The 26,520-nt window shown below is 43.8% G+C and overlaps 2 protein-coding genes across 2 annotated transcripts in view; one reads left to right on the plus strand and one right to left on the minus strand.

The window, feature by feature from the left end:
- Positions 1-5,296: 5,296 nt before the first annotated feature.
- Positions 5,297-6,895, minus strand: CHRM5 (cholinergic receptor muscarinic 5). Its single transcript, NM_001244611.1, is given in 1 exon segment — positions 5,297-6,895. A coding segment is annotated over 1 exon segment (1,599 nt).
- Positions 6,896-22,280: 15,385 nt separating this feature from the next.
- The window catches only part of AVEN (apoptosis and caspase activation inhibitor), a 191,848-nt gene continuing 187,608 nt past the window's right edge, over positions 22,281-26,520 (plus strand). Inside the window, exon 1 of the mRNA XM_002690781.7 lies at positions 22,281-22,605. Within this exon, the coding sequence (XP_002690827.4) occupies positions 22,360-22,605 (246 nt within the window). The 5' untranslated portion in view covers positions 22,281-22,359. The remainder of the gene's footprint in view (positions 22,606-26,520) is intronic.

Raw genomic sequence — 26,520 nt, forward strand, 5'->3', positions numbered from 1 at the left:
GCCTGAGAAGAAAGGATGAGAGAGAGGAGCTTCTCAGTGTGAACTGAGGTGGGGGGGAGGTCGGCCCGTGAAGGAACTGAAAGAGCTGTGTAACTGGAGCACTTGCGGAGGAGGAGAGAGGGGAGGACTTGAAGAGGTGGGAGGACCTGGAGGCCTTGCAGGCTTAAATTTACCTTCTCAAAGATAGCTCACTCCTCTCAAGACAAAAGGTAAGGGAAAACCCTGTGTATGGTGTTCCATGGTCACCCAGTGTGGCTGACTGTTGATAACCAGTGGGTAAAGAATATGCCTTCAATGCAGGAGACGCAGAAGACATGGATTTGATCCCCGGGTTGGGCAGATCCCTTGAAGGAGGGCATGGCAACCCATTCCAGGATCCTTGCCTGGAGAATCCCATGGACAGAGGAGCCTGGTGGGCTAAAGTCCATGGGGTTGCAGAGTCAGGCACAACTGAAACGACTGAGCACACAAACTGCGGGATATGAAAATCACTGCCCAAAAGCCTCAAGGACCCCAACACTTTTGAGATAATAATGGAAGAAAAACAAGTCTTGCCTTCCCTCCTCACTTGCTTTCTGCCCACATCTGGCCCAACCTCATGTCTTTAAATGATATGATCTAGCAGAGATCTCTGGCATGAAACAGTTTCTCCTCTTCATCTTCTTTGGGGACTGGCTGGGAGTGAAGTTTCTGCTCTTCTTCAGGGCATCTCAGAGGACTCTGAGTTCCCAGTATGCTCTCAGCCCTCACTCCAAACCAACGGCTGCCACTCTGAACCCCAGGCTCTTCTCTCCTCACACATACTCGTTTTATGTATGTAAATGTGTGTGTGATTGTGTGTATTTGATTTTGAAACTATTCTTGCAGAGTCCTACTGGTACCTTCTCTAACTTCTGCATTCCTACCTGACCTCTACCTTAAGAAGGGATTGGATTATGGAATAGGAAGGTTAGGCTATATCCAGACAGGGCAAGACTCCTTTCTGAAAGGCCTGGAAACCAAACTGAGGGGAAAAAAAGACCAAAGAATAACTTAAGAGCGTCTAAGTAAAATGTTGGATATAATCCATGCCAAACAGTACTTAGCAGCTCTGTGTGTTTTAAAATATCTGTTTCTGTACACAGAAAGTTTACAAGGAGAGACCCTTAGATATTTAGCAGAGGTTATCTCTGGGTAGTAGAATTACTGGTAATTTTTTGCTATTTGCTTATTTATTTCCCAAATTTTCTAAGCAACTATATGCTATTTTATTAATCACTATATCATAAAAATGACTATAAAACCTAGTATAGTTTTTTTTTTTTTTCCTGACTCTTGAGGATAGGCTCTACTTTTGGGCACAAAGGCTCCAACAAAAAGGTTTTCCAGTCATGGCTATCTAGTTTTTCAGGGAGAAGAGTAGTCCTCCAAATCCCAGTTCAAACCTGTCTTCCAGCCATAGTGTTTCCCACTATAGCCTACTGTAAACTACAATAGGGGGACTGGCCTATAGTTGGTACACCATGGTCAGTAGCATCATGAATTTTCACTGAAAATAGCTGGACTACAAACCTGTCTTTGGATATATATGGGATTGCTAAAAAAAACCACCAGCTCCCCAGTGAGTGATACTGGGGATAAATGGGTTGAGTATGAGCAGCTCCTTGTTAGAGATGAGTACCCATTCCTTTACTGGAATACCACTGAGATGCATTCATGCAGGATGACTCTAGAAAATCATTGCCAAAGTCTTGGAATTGAACTCTTTGGAGAATTGCTCTTAGCAGGAGCCGAAGGGCATCTGGTGATGTGAGCCTTGTTCAAGGGACATATAAAGTAGGAAGAGGACCTTTTGAACAAATAGATTGCCATAAGGGCTTCCCTTGTGGCTCAGCTGGTAAAGAATTCATCTGCAATGCAGGAGACCTGGGTTCTATCCCTAGGTTGGGAAGATCCCCTGGAGAAGGGAAGGGCTACTCCAGTATTCTGGCCTGCCTCATCTCCCTTGTCCTGGAGGGAAATGGAAGCATTTTAGTCATAGGAATTTTGTCAGCATTATTTCATCTTAATGTGGTTCTTGGTAAATGAGAGGAAAGGGGGAAATCACAAAGGTGACAAGGGGGACATGTGTCTACATTATGTATCAATCCCTCTGCTCTTAAAAGGCCAGGCCACGTGAGTGTGTGTGTAATTTTTAACATAGGTGGATCTAGCAAGCTCACTGAGACCATTTTCTTATTTAACACTTAGCCTTGGACTACTGTGTGGTTACATTTCTTTAATATCCAGAATAATGCTAGTACAATACAGGAAAGCAGCCCAGTTCCCACATCCTTTGCTGTAATTCCAGTATTTACAGGAGACAATGGTATTTTCCTAGCTGGAGATTAGGTACAGATTTCACAATGACAGAGCCAAACATCAGCATCACCCTCAAAGGACATTCACCAAAGCAACAAAGCAGAAGCCAGGATTATGGACAAAATGCTTTAACCAAAAACTGTACTGAAAACAGATTCCTTGACAAGCCATCAAATTCACACCAAGGAGAAGCAAACCACAATATTAGCAACATGGCAGCATCCAATAGGCAACTAATCAAGGCCGCACATAAGTTACCACAGACAGAGCTTTGGAGATGGGACATAAGAAGGCCTAAAATTCAAAGCTGGCCCACACCCCACCCATCCACCAGTCAGGTCCCTGTAGTTTACAGTTGGAGCTGTTCATTCTGAGGACCCCACCAGAGGCCCTATTCTAAAGAAGTCTTGCTTCCCCTAGTAGTTTAAGGCACCCTTTTTGTTTTTGTTAAGGGACATAGGTAGTCTGCATAACTGGCTGCCTCCCAAAGCTATGATGAAGGAGACCTAGGCCTCTCAATTAATTTCCCAAAAGACAAACCAAAAGTCCTAAGTTCTAGGCAATTGTGGAGTGAGAAAGATGTGCCCCCAGCAACCCTCCCCCTCTGTTCTGCGTCCTTTTGTTGGAATTAGCTTAATCTCTCTCTCTACCGTGAACAGTGAATGAGCTCAGAGCACTAACCTCTTGGAGGAATTTTCACTTTTGTCCGGAGTCAAAGCCTTAAACTAAAATAATCAACTTTTATCTAGAGCTGGTGGAACAGGTTTGCACACCCTGTTGGCATCCTGTAGACCTGGGAGCCTCTGTCTTGGAGAACTGAGCCAGTTCATTAATATTCTCTATCAAATTCTTGGCAGGCATCAACCTGCCCTTCATAAAGACTCAGCAGCTACACTGCTTCTAAGATGTTCCATCTCAGCCTTAAGTTCCTACAGGGCTGGAGAGGGCTGGGTTTCCACTTCCGTGAAGGCTTCTTGGGACTCCCTCGAAGCTCTCCTATATCCACTTACCAAATTCCCAGGACGACGAAGCCTGCTTATTTTTACATCCCCTTAGCAAAGGAGGCTGAAAAAGAACTGGCCCACATTAGGTGAAAAGAAGTCCAGTGATTTTTACATATGACTGCGGCTATAGTCGACAGGTTAAGTATGAGCTTCCGTCTGACAGAAGTGCTTCAACTTTAAAGTCCTTGCTGGGTGCTATATTGCTGCTTTCTTTGTGGACTGTTAATTTTATGCCCTATTGTATTGTTTTAATTTTTTGCATGTTTAATTTTCAGAATTATCAAAGGAAACTCTTAGATTTGGTTTATTTATATACAGATTTCAATTAAAAATTTTCTTTTGATAATCCTGATACTTATATGTGTGTTGATCAATTTTTTTCCTTTTGGGCCACATTGCATGGCATGCGGAATGTTAGTTCCCTGACCAGGGGTCGAACCTGTGCACCCTGCAGTGCAAGTGTGGAGCCCTAACCATTAGACCGTCAGGGAATTCCCTAAGTTGATAACTTTATTTTTATATATTATTGTGGCCTACATTATTGCTTATAAAGAAAACATGCTCATTTTTAATGACCATAGCCAGCTTTGCTATGCTATGCTAAGTCACTTCAGTCGTGTCCAACTCTGTGTGACCCCGTAGACGGCAGCCACCAGGCTCCCCCGTCGCTGGGATTCTCCAGGCAAGAACACTGGAGTGGGTATAGCCAGCTTTACTGGAGCCCAACTGTATTTTTATGGGCTTCTTGTTTGGGGAAATCTAGAGATGAATGAATAAGTCAGTCATTTTTGAGCCATGATTTGAAAGATCTATTTTTTTTTTTAAAACAGCCTTTCCCCTACTGTCTCTCTAGATAGCACTTCTGACTGGAAGCATCACAGTGACCTGCTTGTGCCTGGGTGTGAATTGGGGGGTCTGGTTGAGGGCCTGCCCAAAAGGACTGGAAGAAGTTCAAAAGCATGGAGCAAAACCAAATTTGTTTTGCGCATTTTGCCTCAGGTTTGCCTTGTGAAGAAATGAGAATGTAAGGTTTCTGAAAACCATTTTGAGAACCGTGATTAAATAGACTGGAGAAGGTCTTTACCCAGTAAAGGGCTTTCACACAATGAATCTTCCTAAGGAGGAGCCTCAGTAAATGGGTTCAAAAGGGCACAAAGTAGAATAGATAGTATTTGTTTGTGTAAAAGGAAAAACTTCCAATTGGTAAAAGCAAAATAATTGACTGTATAGACCTGGTGATCTTTATTAGCAGAATAGAGGCCGCTCTGTGGGACTGGGTGTGATGGGGTTCCAGTGTCCTTCCAGACCCGAGACTCTGAGGGGAAGGGTGGTTCTGTGGGGACCAGCCTGGCCTCCGTGGGTACCAGGAAGTGGCATCAGTTGTGAAAGGGAGGAGCAAGAGCTTCGCTCAGATGTAGGAACAGGAAGACACACCACGGTACAGAACACATAATAGCAGCATAATAAATACGGAACAGTTTAAAAAGGAATAGAGTCCTAGAAACCAGCTGAATAGCGCTCTTGTCAACAGGTGACACTGACTTCATCCTCCCAGTTTCCGCTGAGATGAGACAACTGCATAGACACAAACGTCCTGCACGAACTCTGTGACTAGGTTTCCATTCTCGCTGTCCCTGCAGAAGGTTAGACAGGAGCTCCCTCGGCCATGGGTCACTGGGACCCAGGGTGCTTCCTCCTGGAAGGGGCATGAGTTTGTCTGTCTACTTCAGTGGCAAGCTCCAGTGGCATCAGACACTCTTGTCCTGGTCATACAAGGATCATTCAGTATGGCAGCGATTGTGGCAGCTGTGACTCCTTCCTTCTGACAGTAGACCTTGATCCTTTACAAAGTTCTCAGGGACTCAAAAGGACAGATGTCTTTTTGGAAAGTAAACCAGAATCAGCTTGCCCATCCTCGATTGTGGTTATTCTTTGAGGGGAGTTGTTACTTTTCAGGGGAGCTTACTGTTCCCCTGCCAGTACAACTTCTCTTCCACTTTTTTCTTTTTCCATCGGCAGAACAGCAGCATCTTAAAGGTCTTCCTGAAGGTTCTGTTGCAGAGGGCATAGCAAATGGGGTTGACAGTGCTATTGACATAGCATAACCAGTAGCCCAGGTGCCACAGGGTGACTGGGACACACTTGTCGCAGAAGGTGGAAACCAGGACCATGATGTTGTAAGGAGTCCAAGTGATGATGAAAGCCAGGAGAATTGCACTCAGGGTCTGGGCGGCTTTCCTCTCTTTGACGAGAACCATCCTCTTTCGTTTGGTCATCTGATGGCTGAGGTTGGGATCGAGGCCTTTTGTTGAGGGGTCCTTGGACACTGGGAAGGAACACGGCATGATTTTTACCTTGCGGCATCCGTTGTTGGTGTCATGGGTCCCCTCAGCTTTTACCACCAGTCGGAACTTGTAGGCCACCCACTTCTGACTCTTGGGCCCATGAGCAGAAGCTGGAGACAGGAAGTATTTTGGGGTGTCATAGTCATTTTTTTCACTTTGAGCATTCACAAAAGCCTGCTTGGTCTCTTCAGCACTTAACTCTTCCCTTGGGCTTTCCTTGGCCTGACTCTTGTAAACCACTTGAAAGACAGGATCAGTGGTGGGCTTGTCCTCATCTTCTGAGGAAGGGTAGCTGCTGCAGGTGGTTAGCTGCTCGGCTTTGGCCCACTCGGTGCTCGGGCCGGTGGCTTGGGATGGCTTCCCAGTGATGGAGGTGCTCCTGCGGGAGGATGACCAGGAGGCCTGGTTCCTTTCCCTCTGGGTCAGGGTGGGCCAGGGGCAGCTGAAGCAGGACCTGAGCAGAGCCTGGTGGGCTGACTTTCTCTTCTCAGCTTCAGCCACGGAGTCTGAGCCCTGGAGGTCAGCCAGGTCCTTGGTTCGCTTCTCCGTTTCCCGGTAGATGCGGCAGTAGAGGATCGTCATGACAGAAACAGGGATGTAGAAGGCGGCAATGGCAGTGCCGAAAGTGATGGTGGGCTCAGAGAGGAACTGGATCTGGCACTCATCTGGAGGTACCGTCCGCTCCCCAACCAAGTACTGCCAGCAGAGGATCGCGGGGGCCCAGAGGATGAAAGAGATCAGCCAGGCCAAGCCAATCATGATGCCAGCCCTCTTTGGGGTACGCTTGGCCCGGTACGTGAGGGGCCTTGTGATCGAAAAGTAACGGTCAAAACTAATCACCAGAAGGTTCATGACAGAAGCATTGCTGGCCACATAGTCCAGCGCAAGCCAAAGGTCACAAGCCAGACTCCCGAGAGCCCACCGTCCCATGAGGATGTACGTAGTGTACAGGTTCATGGAGAAGATCCCAATGATGAGATCTGCACAGGCTAAGCTGAGCAGGTAATAGTTGTTAACTGTCTTCAGCTGGCTGTTGACCTTGAAGGAGATCATGACGAAGACATTGCCCACGATGGTGATCAGACTCACCACGGCCGTGACAGCTGCAATGGTGATGACCTCCCACAGCCCATGGCCTTCCAAAGGCTGGTGGCTCACTGGGGTGCTGTTGACGGTAGATGCATTGTGGTAAGGTTCCCCTTCCATCCTGGTACAAGAGTCTACATCAGAAGTCTTAGGTTCTAGACAGTTCTCTTTTCTATCTCACCTCTTCTGGTCAGCATCTAGAAGAGAGGGAAATTCATTAGTTCCACTCACCAGCATGAATTTCTTTTCCACTCATTGTTTATAATTTCCAACAGGACATTAAATGTGGTCCCACACCTATTGACAGCAAGATGCTGAAATCTCTAAAATTTTAATGACACTTTTTATAGGTGTCTCCTCCCTTTGCTTTTTATAATTACCAATGCCTGAGAGCCTTTCTTGTACATGAGGCCCTCTTGTGGTTCCAACTGGCAATTTAAAAAAACAGTAAGATGACAAGGGCAATCAGAATGGGAACAAAAAAGAATTGAATTGTTAGAAGGCAGTAAAGAGGGGAAAACGGGTGATGTTAAGTTACCTTAGACTATGGCCTTACTTTTTTGAGGGAAGACCCTCTGTTTTTCTAAGCTCTGGTGGTAAGGTACCTATTTTTTCATGCACTTGGGAAAAAGACAGGTTGTATCTACTTTATAAGTCCAATTATTAAACATTGAGTTTAATTATAAATTCAGTTATTAAACATTATTCACTGTTGTTAACCAAGGCTGTATTATACCACTTCTCCCTGATTTAATGCACAAACTCCCCATGTATACCCAGTTTTCATCTAAAAGGTTCAAAAGTTGCCTCAGTGGCTAAAGATGATGATCCCCCCTCTTCCATTTTGGAGCTGTTTGCAATGTCACAAATTGTTTTAAATTATCTTTTTTTTCTGATTATAAAGTAATACGTTCCTTGTAAAAGTTCAAGCAATGTAAAAATGTATAACTTGGAAAGCAAAAGTTTCTTCTAATGTTATCTTGCCAGGGTAATCAATGCTAACAGCATGTATTTTGACAGCTTTTCTCCCATTCTAAGGGTTGTCTTCTTTGTTTTATTTAAGGTTTCCTTTGCTGTGCAAAAGCTTTTAAGTTTAATTAGGTCCCATTTATTTTTTGTTTTTATTTTCATTACTCTAGGAGGTGGATCATAAAAGATCTTGCTGTGATTTATGTCAAAGAGTGTTCTATGTATTCCTCTAAGAGTTTTATAGTGTCTGATCTTATATTTAGGTTTTTAATCCATTTATCCATTTTGTGTTTATTTTTGTGTATGGTCTTAGAGAGTGTTCTAATTTAATTCTTTTACATGTAGCTGTCCAGTTTTCCCAGTACCAGTTATTAAAGAGACAGTCTTTTCTTTATTATATGTGTTATTTGCTTCCTTCGTCATAGAGTAGGTGACCATAGCTGCATGGGTTTATCTCTGAGCTTTCTATGCTGTTCCATTGATCTGTATTTCCATTTTTGTGCCAGTACCATAGTGTCTTGATTTCTGTAGCTTTGTAGTAGAGTGTGAAGTCAGGGAGCCTGATTCCTCCAGCTTCATTTTTCTTTCTCAGGATTGCTTTGACTATTCAGGGTCTTTTGTGTTTTCATGCTGAATCAGTAGATTTCAAGTAAAGCAGATTGTCCTCCATACCTGATGACTGGATGATTCCAGTCAGTTGAAATCTTTAAGGGAAAAGGCTGAGAAGAAAGAATTCTGCTTCCAGATTGCCTTCAGAGTCAATTCTACAGCATTAACTCCTGCTGGATTTCCAGCCTACTGGCCTGCACTGCACATTTCAGACTTGTTAGCTCCCTTGGTTCTTAAAAATTCCTCAAAAAGTTCCCCGCGCCCTTACCCGCCCCCCCCCCACAGATAAATGGAGTAAGCACTTTGATAAATGGGAAAAAATAGTGACCCTTAGGGCTTCCCAGGTGGCTTAATGGTAAAAAGTCTTCTTACCAATGCAGGAAACGTGGGTTTGATCCCTGGGTGGGGAAGATCCTCTGAAGAAGGAAATGGCAACCAATTTCATTATTCTTGCCTGGGAAATCCCATGGACATGGGAATCTGGTGGGGCTGTAGTCCATGAGGTCGCAAGAGAGTCATACACAGCTTAGCAATTAAACAGCAACACTAAGAGTCCTTACCTCATAGGATTGTTTTAAAGATTAAACAAAATAATCCAGGTTAGGTGCTTTGCATAGAGACTGACATAGGAAAATGCTCATTACAAGGTAGCAATCCGTCAAGAAGGACGTCAAAAATGACTCTTCCTACTGTGAGTATGGGTCTGAGGCATGGGCCATTAAGGGATAAGGTGGAATAAAATGATGAGGCCATATTTCTGCAACCTTGAGCCAGCCATTTCAGATGCTTCATGGTATTGATGATATTCTCCCCTTCAGTTACTAGAGTTGGTGCCCTACCTCTGGGGGCAGAACAAATTGTTTCCAACCACTCAAGCCAAGTAGCCTACTGCTGCTGCTGCTGCTAAGTCATGTCAGTCGTGTCCAACTCTGTGTGACCCCATAGATGGCAGCCCACCAGGCTCCTCCATCCATGGGATTTCCCAAGCAAGAGTACTGGAGTGGGTTGCCGTTGCCTTCTCCGAAGTAGCCTACAGTCCTCCTCAAAGTCTGCTCATTGGAATAAGACCACCTTAAGATTCTTGATTGAAAAAAGTATTTCCATAGTCTGGTAAGTTGTGGAAATGCCATCTAAAAGCTCTCAGAGACTCAGAAGACACAGGAGCCCAGTGAAGGCTGAGAGGTCCTGAGGTCAAGACACTCCTGAATTTGTTTTAACCCAGAGGTGACTTAGCATATCTAACATTTTTCAGTGGAACAGCAGTTAGTATCTTGTGTAATCCCACAAGATGGATCACACTTGGGAAATGCAGTGTAGTGGGAAACATACTGAACTAGGAGGGTGGAGATCTGAGTTCTCATTTCAGCTAAAATCTTGTGATTTGAGACAAATCTCTGGGCCCGTTTCCTTACATATAAAATTAAGAGGTTGGCACTGGTGATTTATTCTTTTAAGTGAGTTCAGGCTTTTCTTATAGACTTACAATGGAAAACACTGGATGTTGTATTAATTTTCGACCTTGACTTTCCTCTATTTTCAGTCAGGGAAATAGTTATTTAACTGCTCTATAATATGGTGAAAGCAGCTCTTTTCTATTAAACAGACATAATAATATTTGTAAAAGAGTACAACAATATCTGCTGTATCCACCTTACAGGTTGTTTTGAGGACTCCCAAATCAGATTATGTAGGGCTACCACCAGGTCCTTTTCTAGTGGCAGTTTGGGGTTTTAATTATTACAAAATGAAGAGTTAGTCTAGGTAAGTGGATCTTACCCTAAGCCATGTACTAGGATAATCTAGGAGCTTTTTAAAAATACTAATGTCTGGGGTTCCCCCCAAGACCTGTTAACTCAAAATCTAAATATGTGAAGAGACATGGGTCCATGTTGCTGTGAAATTACTTGGGTGAGTCTCATGTGGAGCCAGGGTGGAAAGCCAGTGCCCTCTCTAGATCCGTGCCATTCAAGGTGAGCACATTCGATCTGAAAGATCCCCAGGACCAGAACAGAATCAGTGCTTCTCAAAATGCTCATGAATTACCTGGGGAGAGGGGTCTTGTTAAATTGAAGAAGGGTGGAGCTTGCAATTCCACATTTCTAGAAACCTCTAAATGCTGCTGATCTAGGAACTGTACATAGCAAGGCTGAGGTTAATTTCTGAACTTCCTAGAAAAGGGGAACCATAGCTTACAATGTGCTGCTGAAATTGGAATTTTCCAACTGAAATGTCCAGTAACAATTAAGATCCCCCCTCTGCCTTCCGAGTTATTTTTACTGCTCCTGTTTGAAATTAACACATATTTCCTCTCCACCTTAAGTTCCCTCTATTCTTTCATTTTTTTCCCACTGCTTCACTTTTGGGAGAATGATTCCCCCCATGCCCACCCCAATTCCTAAGCTGCTGGGAATGTACAGATCTTTCCACAAACAAGGTCATTTGGGACATGAAGTACGTTCCATGACTGAAAGATTGATTTCTTTTTGTTACAATAGCTGGATGATAGTTGAGGGTGAAAACCGACTTTAAGGCATCATAGTATTCTACAATAAGCTTTTTGAATCATTGAAAGGTTTTTGACTGAAAAATTATATTTATGGAGGGGTGAATCTTAAATTTGTGTGTGTGTGTGTGTGTGTGTGTAAGTGTTTATAGTGGGGGTGAGATTTCTTTTGAGTTATTTGGTTGAGTTGCGTGTGTGCTCAGTCTCTGGGTCATGTCCTACTCTTTGTGACCCCGTGGACTGTAGCCCACCAGGCTCCTCTGTCTGTGGGATTTTTCTGTTAAGAGTTCTGGAGTGGATTGCCATTTCCTCCTCCTGGGGACCTTCCTGACCCAGGGATTGAACCTGAGTCTCTTGCATTGCAGGTGAATTCTTTACCTCTGAGCCACTGTGGAAGCCTTCTTATTTATTCAAAGTTTAAAAGTTACCATTTTTCACCATAGTGTTGAGAGTATGTTTATTTCTAGGGTGCCTGAATCAACAGAGAGCAGATAATCATCCCTGGTTTATTTTCCACTACTGAACAGAAAACAAGAATCTCGGAGAAATAAAAGTGTTCTTGTTCCTGACCTTGGTAGATTGCTTCTTGCTTCTTTGTTGTCAACAAATGAAGTAAGACAGCATAAAAACAAAAAAGGTAACACTGTACCAAATGAATTTCTTTCCTTGTGGAGTAGCCTTGATGAATTCTGGGGCTTTGCTTTTCTGAAGTACCTCTTCTCTGAGAAGCTTTACGCCTGAACCACTCCTCACTATTTCTATAACAACCACAGTGGAAAACTTCAGTAGCATCTACAGTCCAGTGATGTCAGGACACACCATCACCAGCTCATGCTGTTGTATAGAGTATTCAGATGCTGCTTCCCCCTCCCTCCTTTTCAAAGATAAATCATAGAAAGTAAGTGTAAATACATGATACCTGCCATCAAGTTAGATATCAGAAAGAGCTTCCAATTTCCAATGACGACATGCGTGACTAAGGGAGGTTCTGGCCTTGTCGTTTTGGTTTCTTCTGTCAGGTAAGTTCTATCCAACTCTTGATAGAATAGAATGCTGTCCAAAAGTGTACAGTGATTAAGAAAGGGCTTGTCGGCCACTCTTGCCTTCTGAGACAGACCACATTCTGCCTGTGGAATGTGTATCTCTCTAAATAAATCTGTTTTCATTAAAAAAAAAAACAAAACTCTTAGTGTTGCTGAAGCAATAATATCTGAAGCAGAATTTTAATCTGATATGTTTTAAAAAACATGTTCTGTGTTTACCACTGGGCTACAAGCCATGGGGTATATAAGAGCTCTACAATAGTTCTTGAACTGAAGGAGTTAAACTTTTACAATTCTAAGAAAAAGAGGACATAAGAATGGTCGAGCCTTTATAGTTATGCGACAGAAAAGTCTATTACCGAGGTCTTCAAATGATTGTATTTTCATTGTATCTGGAAAACAGAGGTGGGATTGCTTTACATGAAGACATAAACTGGAGTCCTTCAATGCATGTGCTGTGACCCTCAGGGCTTGGAGTTGCCTAGGTGGGTTGCCTTCTGTTGAGATCAGTCTTGTCTCATCCCACAGTACTGGGCAGGTGTTATCTTTTTATGTGTGCCAGGACATGGGCAAGTCTGGGCAGTACTGCCACTATACCCAGCTGTGGTTGTGACTGGTGATAGAAACAAGGTCCGATGCTGTAAAGAGCAATATTGCATAGGAACCTGGAATGTCAGGTCCCTGAATCAAGGCAAATTGGAAGTGGTCAAACAAAAGATGGCAAGAGTGAATGTTGACATTCTAGGAATCAGTGAACTGAAATGGACTGGAATGGGTGAATTTAACTCAGATGACCATTATATCTACTACTGCGGGCAGGAATCCCTCAGAAGAAATGGAGTAGCCATCTTGGTCAACAAAAGAGTCCGAAATGCAGTACTTGGATGCAATCTCAAAAACGATAGAATGACCTCTGTTCATTTCCAAGGCAAACCATTCGATATCACAGTAATCCAAGTCTATGCCCCAACCAGTAACGCTGAAGAAGCTGAAGTTGAACAGTTCTATGAAGACCTATGAGACCTTTTAGAACTAACACCCAAAAAAGATGTCCTTTTCATTATAAGGGACTGGAATGCAAAAGTAGGAAGTCAAGAAACACCTGGAGTAACAGGCAAATTTGGCCTTGGAATATGGAATGAAGCAGGGCAAAGACTAATAGAGTTTTGCCAAGAAAATGCACTGGTCATAGCAAACACCCTCTTCCAACAACACAAGAGAAGACCCTACACATGGACATCACCAGATGGTCAACACCGATACCAGATTGATTATATTTTTTGCAGCCAAAGATAGAGAAGCTCTATACAGTCAACAAAAACAAGACCAGGAGCTGACTGTGGCTCAGATCATGAACTCCTTATTGCCAAATTCAGACTTAAATTGAAGAAAGGAGGGAATACCACTAGACCATTCAGGTATGACCTAAATCAAATCCCTTATGATTATACAGTGGAATTGAGAAATAGATTTAAGGGCCTAGATCTGATAGATAGAGTGCCTGATGAATTATGGAATGAGGTTCGTGACATTGTTCAGGAGACAGGGATCAAGACCATCCCCATGGAAAAGAAATGCAAAAAAGCAAAATGGCTGTCTGGGGAGGCCTTACAAATAGCTGTGAAAAGAAGAGAAGTGAAAAGCAAAGGAGAAAAGGAAAGATATAAATATCTGAATGCAGAGTTCCAAAGAGTAACAAGAAGAGATAGGAAAGCCTTCCTCAGCAATCAATGCAAAGAAAGAGAGAAAAACAACAGAATGGGAAAGATTAGGGATCTCTTCAAGAAAATTAGAGATACCAAGGGAACATTTCATGCAAAGATGGGCTCGATAAAGGACAGAAATGGTATGGACCTAACAGAAGCAGAAGATACCAAGAAGAGGTGGCAAGAATACACAGAAGAACTGTACAAAAAAGATCTTCATGACCCAGATAATCACGATGGTATGATCACTGACCTAGAGCCAGACATCCTGGAATGTGAAGTCAAGTAGGCCTTAGAAAGCATCACTACGAACAAAGCTAGTGGAGGTGATGGAATTCCAGTTGAGCTATTTCAAATCCTGAAAGATGATGCTGTGAAAGTGCTGCACTCAATATGCCAGCAAATGTGGAAAACTCAGCAGTGGCCACAAGACTGGAAAAGGTCAGTTTTCATTCCAATCCCAAAGAAAGGCAATGTCAAAGAATGCTCAAACTACCGCACAATTGCACTCATCTCACAGGCTAGTACAGTAATGCTCAAAATTCTCCAAGCCAGGCTTCAGCAAAATGTGAACCGTGAAATTCCTGATGTTCAAGCTGGTTTTAGAAAAGGCAGAGGAAACAGAGATCAAATTGCCAACATCCGCTGGATCATGTACAAAGCAAGAGAGTTCCAGAAAAACATCTATTTCTGCTTTCTTGACTATGCCAAAGCCTTTGACTGTGTGGATCACAATAAACTGTGGGAAATTCTGAAAGAGATGGGAATACCAGACCACCTGACCTGCCTCTTGAGAAATCTGTATGCAGGTCAGGAAGCAACAGTTAGAACTGGACATGGAACAACAGACTGCTTCCAAATAGGAAAAGGAGTATGTCAAGGCTGTATATTGTCACCATGCTTATTTAACTTATATGCAGAGTACATCATGAGAAACACTGGGCTGGAAGAAGCACAAGCTGGAATCAAGATTGCCAGGAGAAATATCAATAACCTCAGATATGCAGATGACACTACCCGTATGGCAGAAAGTGAAGAGGAACTCAAAAGCCTCTTGATGAAAGTGAAAGAGGAGAGTGAAAAAGTTGGCTTAAAGCTCAACATTCAGAAAACGAAGATCATGGCATCTGGTCCCACCACTTCATGGGAAATAGATGGGGAAACAGTGTCAGACTTTCTTTTTTTGGGCTCCAAAATCACTGCAGATGGTGATTGCAGCCATGAAATTAAAAGACGCTTATCCTTGGAAGGAAAGTTATGACCAACTTAGATAGCATATTCAAAAGCAGAGACATTACTTTGCCAACAAAGGTCCGTCTAGTCAAGGCTATGATTTCTCCAGTGGTCATGTATGGATGTGAGAGTTGGACTGTGAAGAAGGCTGAGCGCTGAAGAATTGATGCTTTTGAACTGTGGTGTTGGAGAAGACTCTTGAGAGTCCCTTGGACTGCAAGGAGATCCAACCAGTCCATTCTGAAGGAGATCAGCCCTGGGATTTCTTTGGAGGGAATGATGCTAAAGCTGAAACTCCAGTTCTTTGGCCACCTCATGCGAGGAGTTGACTCATTGGAAAAGACTCTGATGCTGGGAGGGATTGGGGGCGGGAGGAGAAGGGGACGACAGAGGATGAGATGGCTGGATGGCATCACTGACTCGATGGACGTGAGTCTGAGTGAACTCCAGGAGTTGGTGATGGACAGGGAGGCCTGGCGTGCTGCGATTCATGGTGTCACAAAGAGTCCGACACGACTGAGCGACTGAACTGAACTGAACTGGAAGTTCAGACGCTCTGACTGTACTGTCCAAGTCTTCTTAACAGGCTTTGAGATGTGCCTTATATATGCATCTTTGAATTCCCCATCCTGGTGTGTTCTGGAAGCAGCAAGAGAATGTTTCAAGGAGTCGGAGTGATCAACTGCATCAAATGAAACTGATAAATCAAGAAAGATTTTCAAAAGGGAAGGGATATATGTATATCTATGGCTGATTCATGTTGAGGTTTGACAGAAAACAAGAAAATTCTGTAAAGCAATTATCCTTCAATAAAAAAAATAAATTAAAAAAAAAGAAAGATTAAGGCTGAAACCTACTGGATCTAGTTACATGGAGATCATAAATCACGTTGGTCAAGTGGTGGGCATGAGAGCCTTGTGTAGTGAATTAGAGGCTGAATGGGAGAAGAAATAAGAGAGCCGTAGATGACTCTTCTGAGGAGCTTTGCTTTAGAAAGGAGTAGAGAACTGGGGCAGAAGCTGGACTAGAATGCAGGGACAAGAGTTGTTTTTTTATTTTTTTAAGAATGGTGGAAATATAGCATTTTTGCAGCCTACTGTGAGTAACTGTTTTATCAGTTAGCAACTATCCGATGTTGCTGGAGAGATGTCCTCCAGTAGGTGAGCAGGGAGAGCAGCCAGTACAATAGTAGAGGAATTGGCCTTGCACTGGAGCTGAGGCCCATTTGGAGAACAGGAGAGGAGGTAGGGATTTGTGGTGATGGCAGTGGTGGAAAGTCTTTTCTGATTGCTTCTATTTCTCTGTGATATAGAAAGCAAGAACAGCAGCTGGGAATGAGGATGGAGGGAGAGAGGAGAAGGGATCAGGTTATGAATTCTGTGTGTTGAGAGTTTGTTCTGTTGATTTTGGGGAGTTCTTTACCCCCAATTCCATTCAAAGCCAAAGCAACATTGTGAGCTGACAGAGAGTTCGCTTGCCTTCATCTTCACTGGGTTATAGGCTGGATCCTGGCCTGAAAGGCTGGCTCCTGCCAGACTCCCTTCCCCTGCAGCCTGAGGGCAACCCTCAATAGTGGATGCTGCTGTTCAAAACACAAAGTAAATAAAAGGACTTCTTTTTGAGAGATCTTATCAGTGTTTTCCAGTTTGCATTGTTCATGGACTATGCATCAGAAGTCGACTAAACTGTAGAAAATCTGCCTGCCTGCAGAGAGAAGAATCAGGAACTGCTTTTTTTCCTCCAGAAAAGTTATATCAATATTTGCAAGGGGAGAGGGACGTTAAAAAATCCTATCATAATATGTGCTTTCATTAGACAATGAGCACTTATGAAATCCATGGTCTTGGACTAGGAATTAGGAGGCTTTCTTGTGATATTTAAATGCCCAATTCTACCTTGAGACAGTGGTTCTCAAACTTGGGCATTCATCACAGTCACCTGATGAGGGGTTTGTTAAAGCCTTGACGGCTAGGCCACATCCCCACATTTCTGATTCTGGGCTAAAGCCTGAGAATTTGCATTTCTCTTTTCTTTTTCATTTTTTGGCTGTGCTAGATCTTCACTGCTCAGCGTGGGCTTTCTCTGGCCGTGGTGAGCGGGGCTACTTTCTAGTTGTGGAGCACTGGCTTCTCATTGCAGTGGCTTCCTTTGTCATGGAGCACAGACTCTGGGCGTGCGGGCCTCAGTGGTTGCAGCTCTCGGGCTTTAGAGCACAGGCTCAGTAGTTGTGGTGCGTGGGCTTAGTTGCCCCTTGGCGTGTGGAATCTTCCTGGAGCAGGGATCGATCCCATGTTCCCTGCATTGGCAGGTAGATTCTTAACCATTGGATCACCAGGCAAGTCCAAAATTTGCATTTCTAAGTTCCCAGGTGACTCTATGCTGCTTGCCCTCATTTTGAGAACTCTTGCCTTAAGGAATTGACATCATAGGTCATATATATGTAAAAATATACCAAAGAGTGGTTTATTTTCTTAAGGATTCACCTATGTGATTTAGGACTTTGCTTTTGTATCTCATGAATACTACCTAAGGGAAAACTGAATTTTTTATTCATGCAGTGGCATATATTTAAAATCAGGACTATCAAGTCAAAGCAATAGCAGAAAATCCTCCTTCCCTTCTTCCCTTTGTTATTTATAAAACTAAAAGATCTCTATTTTTTTTTTAATGCAATGTAGTAAGTGACAGACACTTTTTCGATGGGATCATAATCAGATGAGAATACACTCAACATCCTGGTTAAAAGAATTTCTACTAGTGGTGTCCTCTAATTAGGTATTAGCAGGAGACCCCTGAATTCTCCATATCCTAAACACTCTTGGTTTAATTGAAAAGACCCTTGAACTGATAGATGGGGAGGGCAAAGTAATGTAGTTTCTGCACTTCTGATGGCATCTGAAGTATAGACTGAAGAACACAGATTCTGAAACCAGACTGATCAGGTATGAATCTCAATTTTGTCACTCATTAGCTTGAGCAAATGATTGAACTCCTTTGTGACTCAGTTTTCTTATCTGTAAAGTAGGAAAAATAGTATTTCTATTATTCATAGAAATATTAATGAAGATTAAATTTAGCCTGTGTAAAGTGTTTGGAGTTTTGCCAGGGACAAAATAAATGTTAGCTCTTAACTATCCACAAATAAAGTCTCTCCATGTCCTAATGAGGTCGGCTTAATGTAAAACCCACTGATCTTTTCAACCTCATAATTTTGGAGGTGTCTAGAATGACAGTCATATAGTTAAATCAATTTGTGCTAGCGATTCTCAACCAGGGTGATTTTGTCCCATGGGACAAATGTCTGGAGACAGTTTTGGTTGCCATAAGTTGGGGGAGGGAGGGTTGCCAGTGGGTAGCACCTAGTGGGTAGAGGCTGGGGATGCTGTTAGAAATTCTACAATGCACAAGACAAGCCACCACCACACACAAAATTATCCAGCCCTAAATGTGCCAAAGTTGAGAAGCCCCGATTTGTGCTGTCTGGTGTGAGATTAATTATGTGGCTCTTCATCTTAGGGAGAGCCTGAGCCTGTGGCATGCTGATAAATATTTAACTATCTGTTTCCACTCCCACTTTCAAAAGTCCTAATTTTGCCAGTTTCTGTGGTATAAAAATTCCCACTGTAGGGCTTCCCTAGTGACTCACTGGTAAAGAACCTGCCTGCCAATGCAGGAGACATGGGTTCAATCCCTGTCCTGGAAGATCCCACATGCCCTGGAGTAAGTAAGCCCATGAGCCACAACTACTTGAGCTTGAACTCTAGAGCCTGAGCTCCACAAGAGAATCCACCATAGTGAGAAGCCCGCGTATCATAGCTAGAGAGGAGCCCCCGCTCGTAGCAACTACAGAAAAGCCTACACAGCAAACGAAAACCCAGCACAGCCAAAAATAAATAATTAAAAAAAAATTCCCACTGTAACTGGTTTCAAGCAGCCAACTTTCTGTACAATTAGGAAAGATAATGTACCAAACCATTATAGCTCCTGGCCACACAGAGGATGAGAGCCCAGGTTGTCCAGCGGATTCTTCTGTTAGTTCCTTTATGGGGTGAAAAGAAAAGCATAAAATTCTTGCTACTATTCCCATCTGCCTGTTTGGTGTTTCTCTAGGGATGGGAGTGTGAATTTGAGAGTTTAGCATAAGAATGAATAACTTAATTCTGAGTGCCGCTGACAGTCTTAATTTCACAAATAAAGACAAGGTTAAAAAAGAGAGAGAAAATAGGATAGGGTGGGGATAAAGGGGAAAGACCAGAGAAGAGTAGAGAGGGAAAAGAAAGAAAAATTGATGTATTGGGTGAGAAGTAATAGTGTCTATTGACAAAAATGTTATTATTAAGACAAAGAAGTAACAAAGAAAAATGCAGAGTATAATGTTTAAAAAATAATATTATCCTGACACATCTCCTCTCATAACCCTATATTTCCTCTGTTGACTAATGGCATCATGAACTCCCTGGTCACTCAAACAGGAAACCTAGGTATCACCCCTAACTTCTTACCCTGACCTCCCACTTAGAAATGGACAAGAAGCCTATCAGTTCTCCCATCTATCTGTCTGGTTATTTTCTTTCTTAGCTCTCAACTTAATTTAGGCCCTAATTATCTGTCACTTGGACTCTTCCAGTTGTTTCCTAAGGGCTGCCTAGAATTCTGATTGTCCTGTATAGAATGGTTTTCTGAGTATGAAAGTGAAAGTTAGTAGCTCAGTTGTGTCTGACTCTTTGTGATCCCATGGACAGTAGCCCACCAGGCTCCTCTGTCCATGGAACTGTCCAGGCAAGAATACTGGAGTGGGTTGCCATTTCCTTCTTCAGGGGATCTTTCCAACCCAGGGATTGAACTCTGGGTCTCCAGCATTGCAGACGGATTTTTTACCGTTTGAGCCATAGTGGTTAGTTAACAGCATAGTCTGAAGTCAGACAGCTCTGGGTTCCAATCATTCCATTACTAGCTGTGGAATCAATCCATTAGCTCTGTGATCTTGGAAGTTAATTCACATCTCTGTGTTAGATTCCTCATCTGTTAAACATGGATAACACAAGTAGTACCTAATGGGGCTTGCCAGGTGGTGGTAAAGAACCCACCTGCCTATGCAGGAGACATAAGAGATGTGGGTTCAATCCCTGGGTTGGGAAGATCCCTGGAAGAGGGCATGACAACCCACTCCAGTATTCTTGCCTGGAGAATCCCATGGGCTACAGTCCACAGGGTCGCAAAGAGTCAGACCCAGCTAAAGCGACATAGCACGCATGCTGTAGTACCTCATAAGGCTGCTCTGAGGTTTATAGGAAGTGCTATATGGGAAGTATCAATACTTAGAACTATGCTCTGTATTACTTTAAGATTGTGTTTCTCTCCAGTTTACAATCCTTCAGTAGTTCCCTATTTCCATTTATCAACAAGGCAAACTCCTGCTCAACCATCAGGCCTTTGGCTCCTGGGTCTGTTTCTCAGGTAGCCCTGGAAAACTCATTTATTTAGGCAGTGTAACTTTTTTTCCTTCCGGCCTTCACCTTGAACCTCTCACTGTACTCAGTGCAATGGTGCAGTCCTCCCTCTACAGAGTTATTATCTTCCTTATGGGAAGTGAGCCACTGGAGAACAAGGACTGTGGCTTTTTTCTTCAAAAAAAAAAAAAATCTTCAAGCATTGTGCCTAACACAGAGTAGATAATTAGAAGCAATGAGTAGTGTTAACTGTATATGAATGTGAAAAAGGGTAAGAAAGGATTGGGAAGAAAACATGTTTTGCGACACCGATTGTTTGAGGGATGCTGTAAACCCTTCTCTGTATTATTTTTATGTGGTTTCTGTAATAGAAAGTTTAAAATGGCTCCCATGTATCCATATAACCAATTGCCCTTTTCCTCCTTAGTTAAGAGTGGATCCATAAAATGGACTACCGCTTAGCAAGAAGAAGGAACAAAATATTAAATCACAAAACATGGGTGAACCCCCAAAACTTTCTGCTAAATAAGTGACATTGACACACACACATGAACAGACTGAGCTTGCCTGAGTTAGGTTGTTCGTTCCACCACTACCATAGTCGTGTCATATCAGACAAGTGGTTTACTTTCTCTAGGGATATTTCCTTATCTGTAAAATAGGATGACAGTAGTACCTACCACATAGGGCTGATAAGAGAATTTAACGCTCATGCACTCAGTAAGTGTGAGCTAAAGGAGTCACTTCCAGAAAAATTCTTTTGAGGTCCTGTCTCTCTACTCCCAGTGGCTTGTTGCAGCCTCCGCCTCTCACCTGAAGGTCTTCCCTTACCTTCTTCATACCTCTTTCTGAACTCAGTGTTCAGTATAACTTTAATAATTACACATATTCATTCGTGAAAGTCAGGAGACTAAACAGGAAAAAAAAGGAAAAAAAAAATTAACTCACTGAAAGGCTCAGCACAGCTAACCACTAGTGTAATACGGAAGAACATTTTTATTCTATTACAAGTTAATCACTAAAGGGCTGTTGCCTATAAGCTTCAATTGTATATAGTAGCCCATCTCATTACCTGCCTCCCAGGTAAAGAGCATTAAACGCCTTTGTGTAGCTTACAAGAAACATCCTGACCAGACCCGCCTGAGCAGTCCTCTCCTAAGGCCGACTGGAATCAGTAAATGTTTGAGTTTACTCCCTCCCCTTTTAGTATTCTGCTGCTGCTGCTAAGTCGCTTCAGTCGTGACCGACTCTGTGCGATCCCGTAGATGGAAGCCAACCAGGCTCCCCCATCCCTGGGATTCTCCAGGCAAGAGTACTGGAGTGGGTTGCCATTTCCTTCTCCAATGCATGAAAGTGAAAAGTGAAAGTGAAGTCGCTCAGCCGTGTCGGACTCTTAGCAACCCCATGGACTGCAGCCTTCCAGGCTCCGCCGCCCATGGGATTTTCCAGGCAAGAGTACTGGAGTGGGGTGCCTAAAACGCTAGCTCAGGCGAGACAGTTCTTTGGACGGTGGGAGTCCATCATCTTCTAGGTTTGCTGCTTTCCCACCAAGTGGCTATTCCTTGCCCCAACAACTCATCTCTCAATTTATTAGCGTGTCCTAAGGTGAGAAGTAGAAGCTTGGACTTTGGGAGGGGTCCCAAAATAACACTAATATTTTGATATATACTTTTAAAGACCCTATGCAAATACACCATATCATTATTTCTTTATTCTTTTAATAAAAAAATGAATTCATATTACATTAGCTGTTTATTTTATAACCCATCCTTTTACTTACCACGGCCACTCCCCCAGAAACACCCCTGCTCCTGACCTGCAGCTCCCACTGGTCAGGCCTTTCCTACAAACCCTCGGCCCTCCCGGAGCCCCGGCTCCGGCCCCACCTGCCAAGCCTCAGGGCAGCCCCGCCCCCGCCGCGGCCGGCTTCCATCCCCGGCCCCGCACCCCGCGCTCGCTGACACCTAGGCCCGGCGCTCGCGGCTCCTCCGTGGGGCCCGTTTCCGGTGGGGCAAGGGCGTCTCTGCGGGCGGCCAGCTCCCGCGCGCTCAGCATCGCCGGCGGCAGCCAGATGCAGGCGGAGCGAGGAGCTCGGGGCGGCCGGGGACGCCGACCCGGCCGCGGCCGGCCGGGCGGCGATCGCGACCGCGAGCGGGCGGGCTCCGGGACCGCCGTAGCGAGAGGTGGCGGTGGAGATGGAGGCGGCCGCCGAGGCCGCGGCCGGGGATTCCGGGGCGGCCGCGGTGGCCGAGGAGGAGGCGCCCCGCGAGGCGGCCGTCGGGAGCCGGGAGGCTGGGGCGCCAGGACCAGCGAACCGGTAAGAGGCAACGGCGGGAGGGGTCTAGTGGGGGTCGCAGCCGCGTGGGACCGGGGCTGGTGAGGGACCCCTCCGCGACTTAAGAACCGGGAGCGGCGTCCGGGGCGCGCGCCAGTTGGGCGGTGACGGCGCCTGCGCCGGGCGGGCGGCGAGCGGAGGGCGGCGGGGGCGCGCGCCGGGCTGTGCACGTGGCGCGGCTGGGATGAGCTCCTTGCCGGCCTCTCCGCTGCGCACCCGGAGGTTCGGGGCGGAGGGCTTCTTCAGTTTACCTAAGGGCTCTTGGCCCAGTTATTAAAGAACCCGGCGGTCGAGCCTGTGGGTCCGCAAGTCTAGGGGGCGCGTTGGGTTCGGGTACGGTGTCAGTGTGATGGGCAGGGCAGCCAGGGCGTGGTTTCTGGTGTCTGACCTTGCAGAGAAATGTTTATGTTAGTAAGAAAGAAGAGATTTGGGGCTCAGTTTGTTCACTGCCTGTGCAATGCGTGTCACACAGTAGTCTCAAAATGTTTATTGAATGAAAGAATGACCCCGACGGGCTGGACTCTATACTATTTGGGGCCAGGATCAGATGCATAGTTCGTTGTTTTTTTTTTTTTAATAACGTAGTTCTCTGTTATTATATATGTATAGGAATCAGAGGTCATGGTCTTCATCTGTCTGAACTTGCAATCTGTAAATGTTTCAGCAGTCAGGTCTCAATTTTAATAGTATAATCGGGCGTATTCACACATTCATACTTGAAAATGTCTTACAGCTTGAAGCAGGGAATGATTTGGGGACAGACTTTTACTATATTGCTATCTTAGCTACAGGAGTTACATCACTGTCTTTATGAACTATTCTGCTGTTATTTTAACATTTGTAGTACAAAACCGTCTTTATATTTTGAATTCCCATGTGCATAGAGTGAAAATTTATTTTTGGTTAGAATTTCCTATTACTGAAGTATTTATAATATCTTAAGGGCATAATAGAATGTCCCTAAAGAAAGGAGTTGTGTACAGAAAGAGAATTGGAAGAAAATGAAAAAGCTTAAAATTAGGTTTGGCATATTCAACCTTGATTAAGGTAGATGATGAGTAAAATTTGAGAGGTATGAAGAAATTCTTAACTCACTAGGAAATGAACCTGAGCAGTCCAGTGCACACTGTATATATCACATTTTGTCTCTATAACATAATGTATATTAAACTTTATTACAACTTTTTAACAGCAACTTGAAGTTTAAACAACTTTGAATTCACTTCAGTCCCTCAGTCCTGTCGAACTGTTTGCGACCCCATGTACTGCAACATGCCAGGCTTCCCTGTCCATCACCAACTCCCGGAGCTGGCTCAAACTCATGTCCATCGAGTGGGTGATGCCATCCAACCATCTCAACTTTATAACAAATTTATTATATGCATATACATACTTTATGGGCAACCCACTCTAGTATCCTTGCCTGGAAAATCCCACGGACATAGGAGCCTTGGCAGCCTACTGTCCATGGGGTGGCAAAGAGTTGGACACAACTTAGCAACTAGAACAACAAAACAATATAATTTTCTATGTATAAAATCTTGTTTTTATAGATTAACTGTCTGGCTTAAGCTCTTGTAGCCAGTAGTGGCAGAGCTGGGATTTACACCCAGCTGCCCTTGCCCAGGGTTTCCCTGATGGCTCATTTGAGAATCCACCTACAATGCGGGAGGTGTGGGTTTGATCCCTGGGTTGGGAAGATCCCCTGGAGGAGGGTATGGCAACCCTCTCCAGTATTCTTGCCTGAAGAATCCCCACGGACAGAGGAGCCTGGTGGGCTACAGTCCGTGGGGTTGCAGAGTCGGACACGACTGAGCGACTAAGCACACACAGCCCTTGACTGTGTTTTATTTCTCATATGTTTGCGAATCAATTACTGCTTTACTGAGAACAAAGCAGACACTCCTTGGTTGCAGGGATCATGTTTTAACAGTAATTGTAGTTGTGGTCTCTTTGGTATTTGGTCTTCATTGAACTAAATTGAGTAAAATGATAGATCATCTAGAGATGAATAATTTAAAATTTGCACTAATGTAGTAACTATTAAGACTTCAGGTTTTTATCAATTTTTAGAATGGTCTGGAAAATTCCATCTCTTATTTTCTTGTAGTATTTTCTCACTTTACAGTTTAAGGATTCAGTGTGTCGGTGAGCGTAGATGCTTGGCACGGTACCTGGGGAGTAGCTGCAGACACTCTTGCTATCACCATCATATTTTCAGGTAGAGCTGGATGAAGAGAGGTTGGAAAGATTATTCCTTCATTTTGGTTTAGGTTGGTGGCCTCTGAATCACTCCTGCTTCTCAGGTTCTGAAGTGCTGTTCCTATTTAGGCTTGCTAAGAATACCATTCTTGATGCCTAAAGACTAAACGGGACAAAGTTGGTTAAGCTGCCTTTGACTTCTTGTTCTCATATCCTACGGTGTGTTTGTACCCCAAATGGAGACTCATTGAAATGATTAGAAAGAAAAAATTTACAACAGAGTTTTAGTTTTGTAAGGACCAGGTACCTAACTCCAGAGTATAATACTGTCTGTTCCCTTTGCTTTCTGCTTTCGACTACTACGGATACATGACTTATAAATGGAAAAGAGAACAAAACAACTTCTTGATATGTAATATCCCACAGTAACTTGATTATGTTGAACCTACTAGGCATTTGCTCTTAAATCATTCCGTCTATAGATGTGAACCCCAAATCTATGGAGTTTGAGTAAGCATGTCGTAAGGCTACTTATTTTCATTGAGTATCTGCTAGAAGTGTAATATTGTACTTAATGCAATCATTAACTTAAAAATTCCCAAGTACTAGCATTTTCTTAGTTTAATCTTTTTGATGAACTATTAACAGAGTAAGTCAAGGCCTGTTGGCAGTCATTGGAAATTTTTTTCTTCCCTGTAATATTAATGGTAACTCACATTTATTGAGCACTTAGTATGAGATCGGAAAACTGAGGCACAGTTACGAGACGTTAGGTAATTTACCCAGTATAACTCAACTACCAGATTGCAGAGCCTGAACTCTGCCCAGGCATTTTAGCTCTGGAGCGACTTTGAGATTCGAAGAGGGGATGTGTGGATCCTTTTCACGTACCTGTTTTCCTGATATTTGATATAAGGTTTTAAGGTGACACATACCATTTTCAATTATTGTGGGTGTCAGATCTTTGCTTTCTTGCTCCATGTTTATGTCAGTCGCTTTTATCCATTTTTAGATTCATTCAGTTCAGTTCAGTCGCTCAGTCGTGTCCGACTCTCTGCGACCCCATGAATTGCAGCACGCCAGGCCTCCCTGTCCATCACCAACTCCTGGAGTTCACCCAGACTCACGTCCATTGAGTCAGTGATGTCATCCAGCCATCTCATCCTCTGTCGTCCCCTTCTCCTCCTGCCCCCAATCCCTCCCAGCATCAGAGTCTTTTCCAATGAGTCAACTCTTCGCATGAGGTGGCCAAAGTACTGGAGTTTCAGCTTTAGCATCATTCCTTCCAAAGAAATCCCAGGGCTGATCTCCTTCAGAATGGACTGGTTGGATTTCCTTGCAGTCCAAGGGACTCCCAAGAGTCTTCTCCAACACCACAGTTCAAAAGCATCAATTCTTCGGCGCTCAGCCTTCTTCACAGTCCAACTCTCAGATCCATACATGACCACAGGAAAAACCATAGCCTTGACTCGGCGAACCTTTGTTGGCAAAGTAATGTCTATGATTTGAAAATGCTATCTAGGTTGGTCATAACTTTCCTTCCAAGGAGTAAGCGTCTTTTAATTTCATGGCTGCAGTCACCATCTGCAGTGATTTTGGAGCCCAGAAAAATAAAGTCTGACACTGTTTCCACTGTTTCCCCATCTATTTGCCATGAAGTGATGGGACCGGATGCCATGATCTTCGTTTTCTGAA

The sequence above is a fragment of the Bos taurus genome, chromosome 10 (assembly GCF_002263795.3).
Source record: "Bos taurus isolate L1 Dominette 01449 registration number 42190680 breed Hereford chromosome 10, ARS-UCD2.0, whole genome shotgun sequence".
Taxonomy (NCBI): Eukaryota; Metazoa; Chordata; class Mammalia; order Artiodactyla; family Bovidae; genus Bos; species Bos taurus.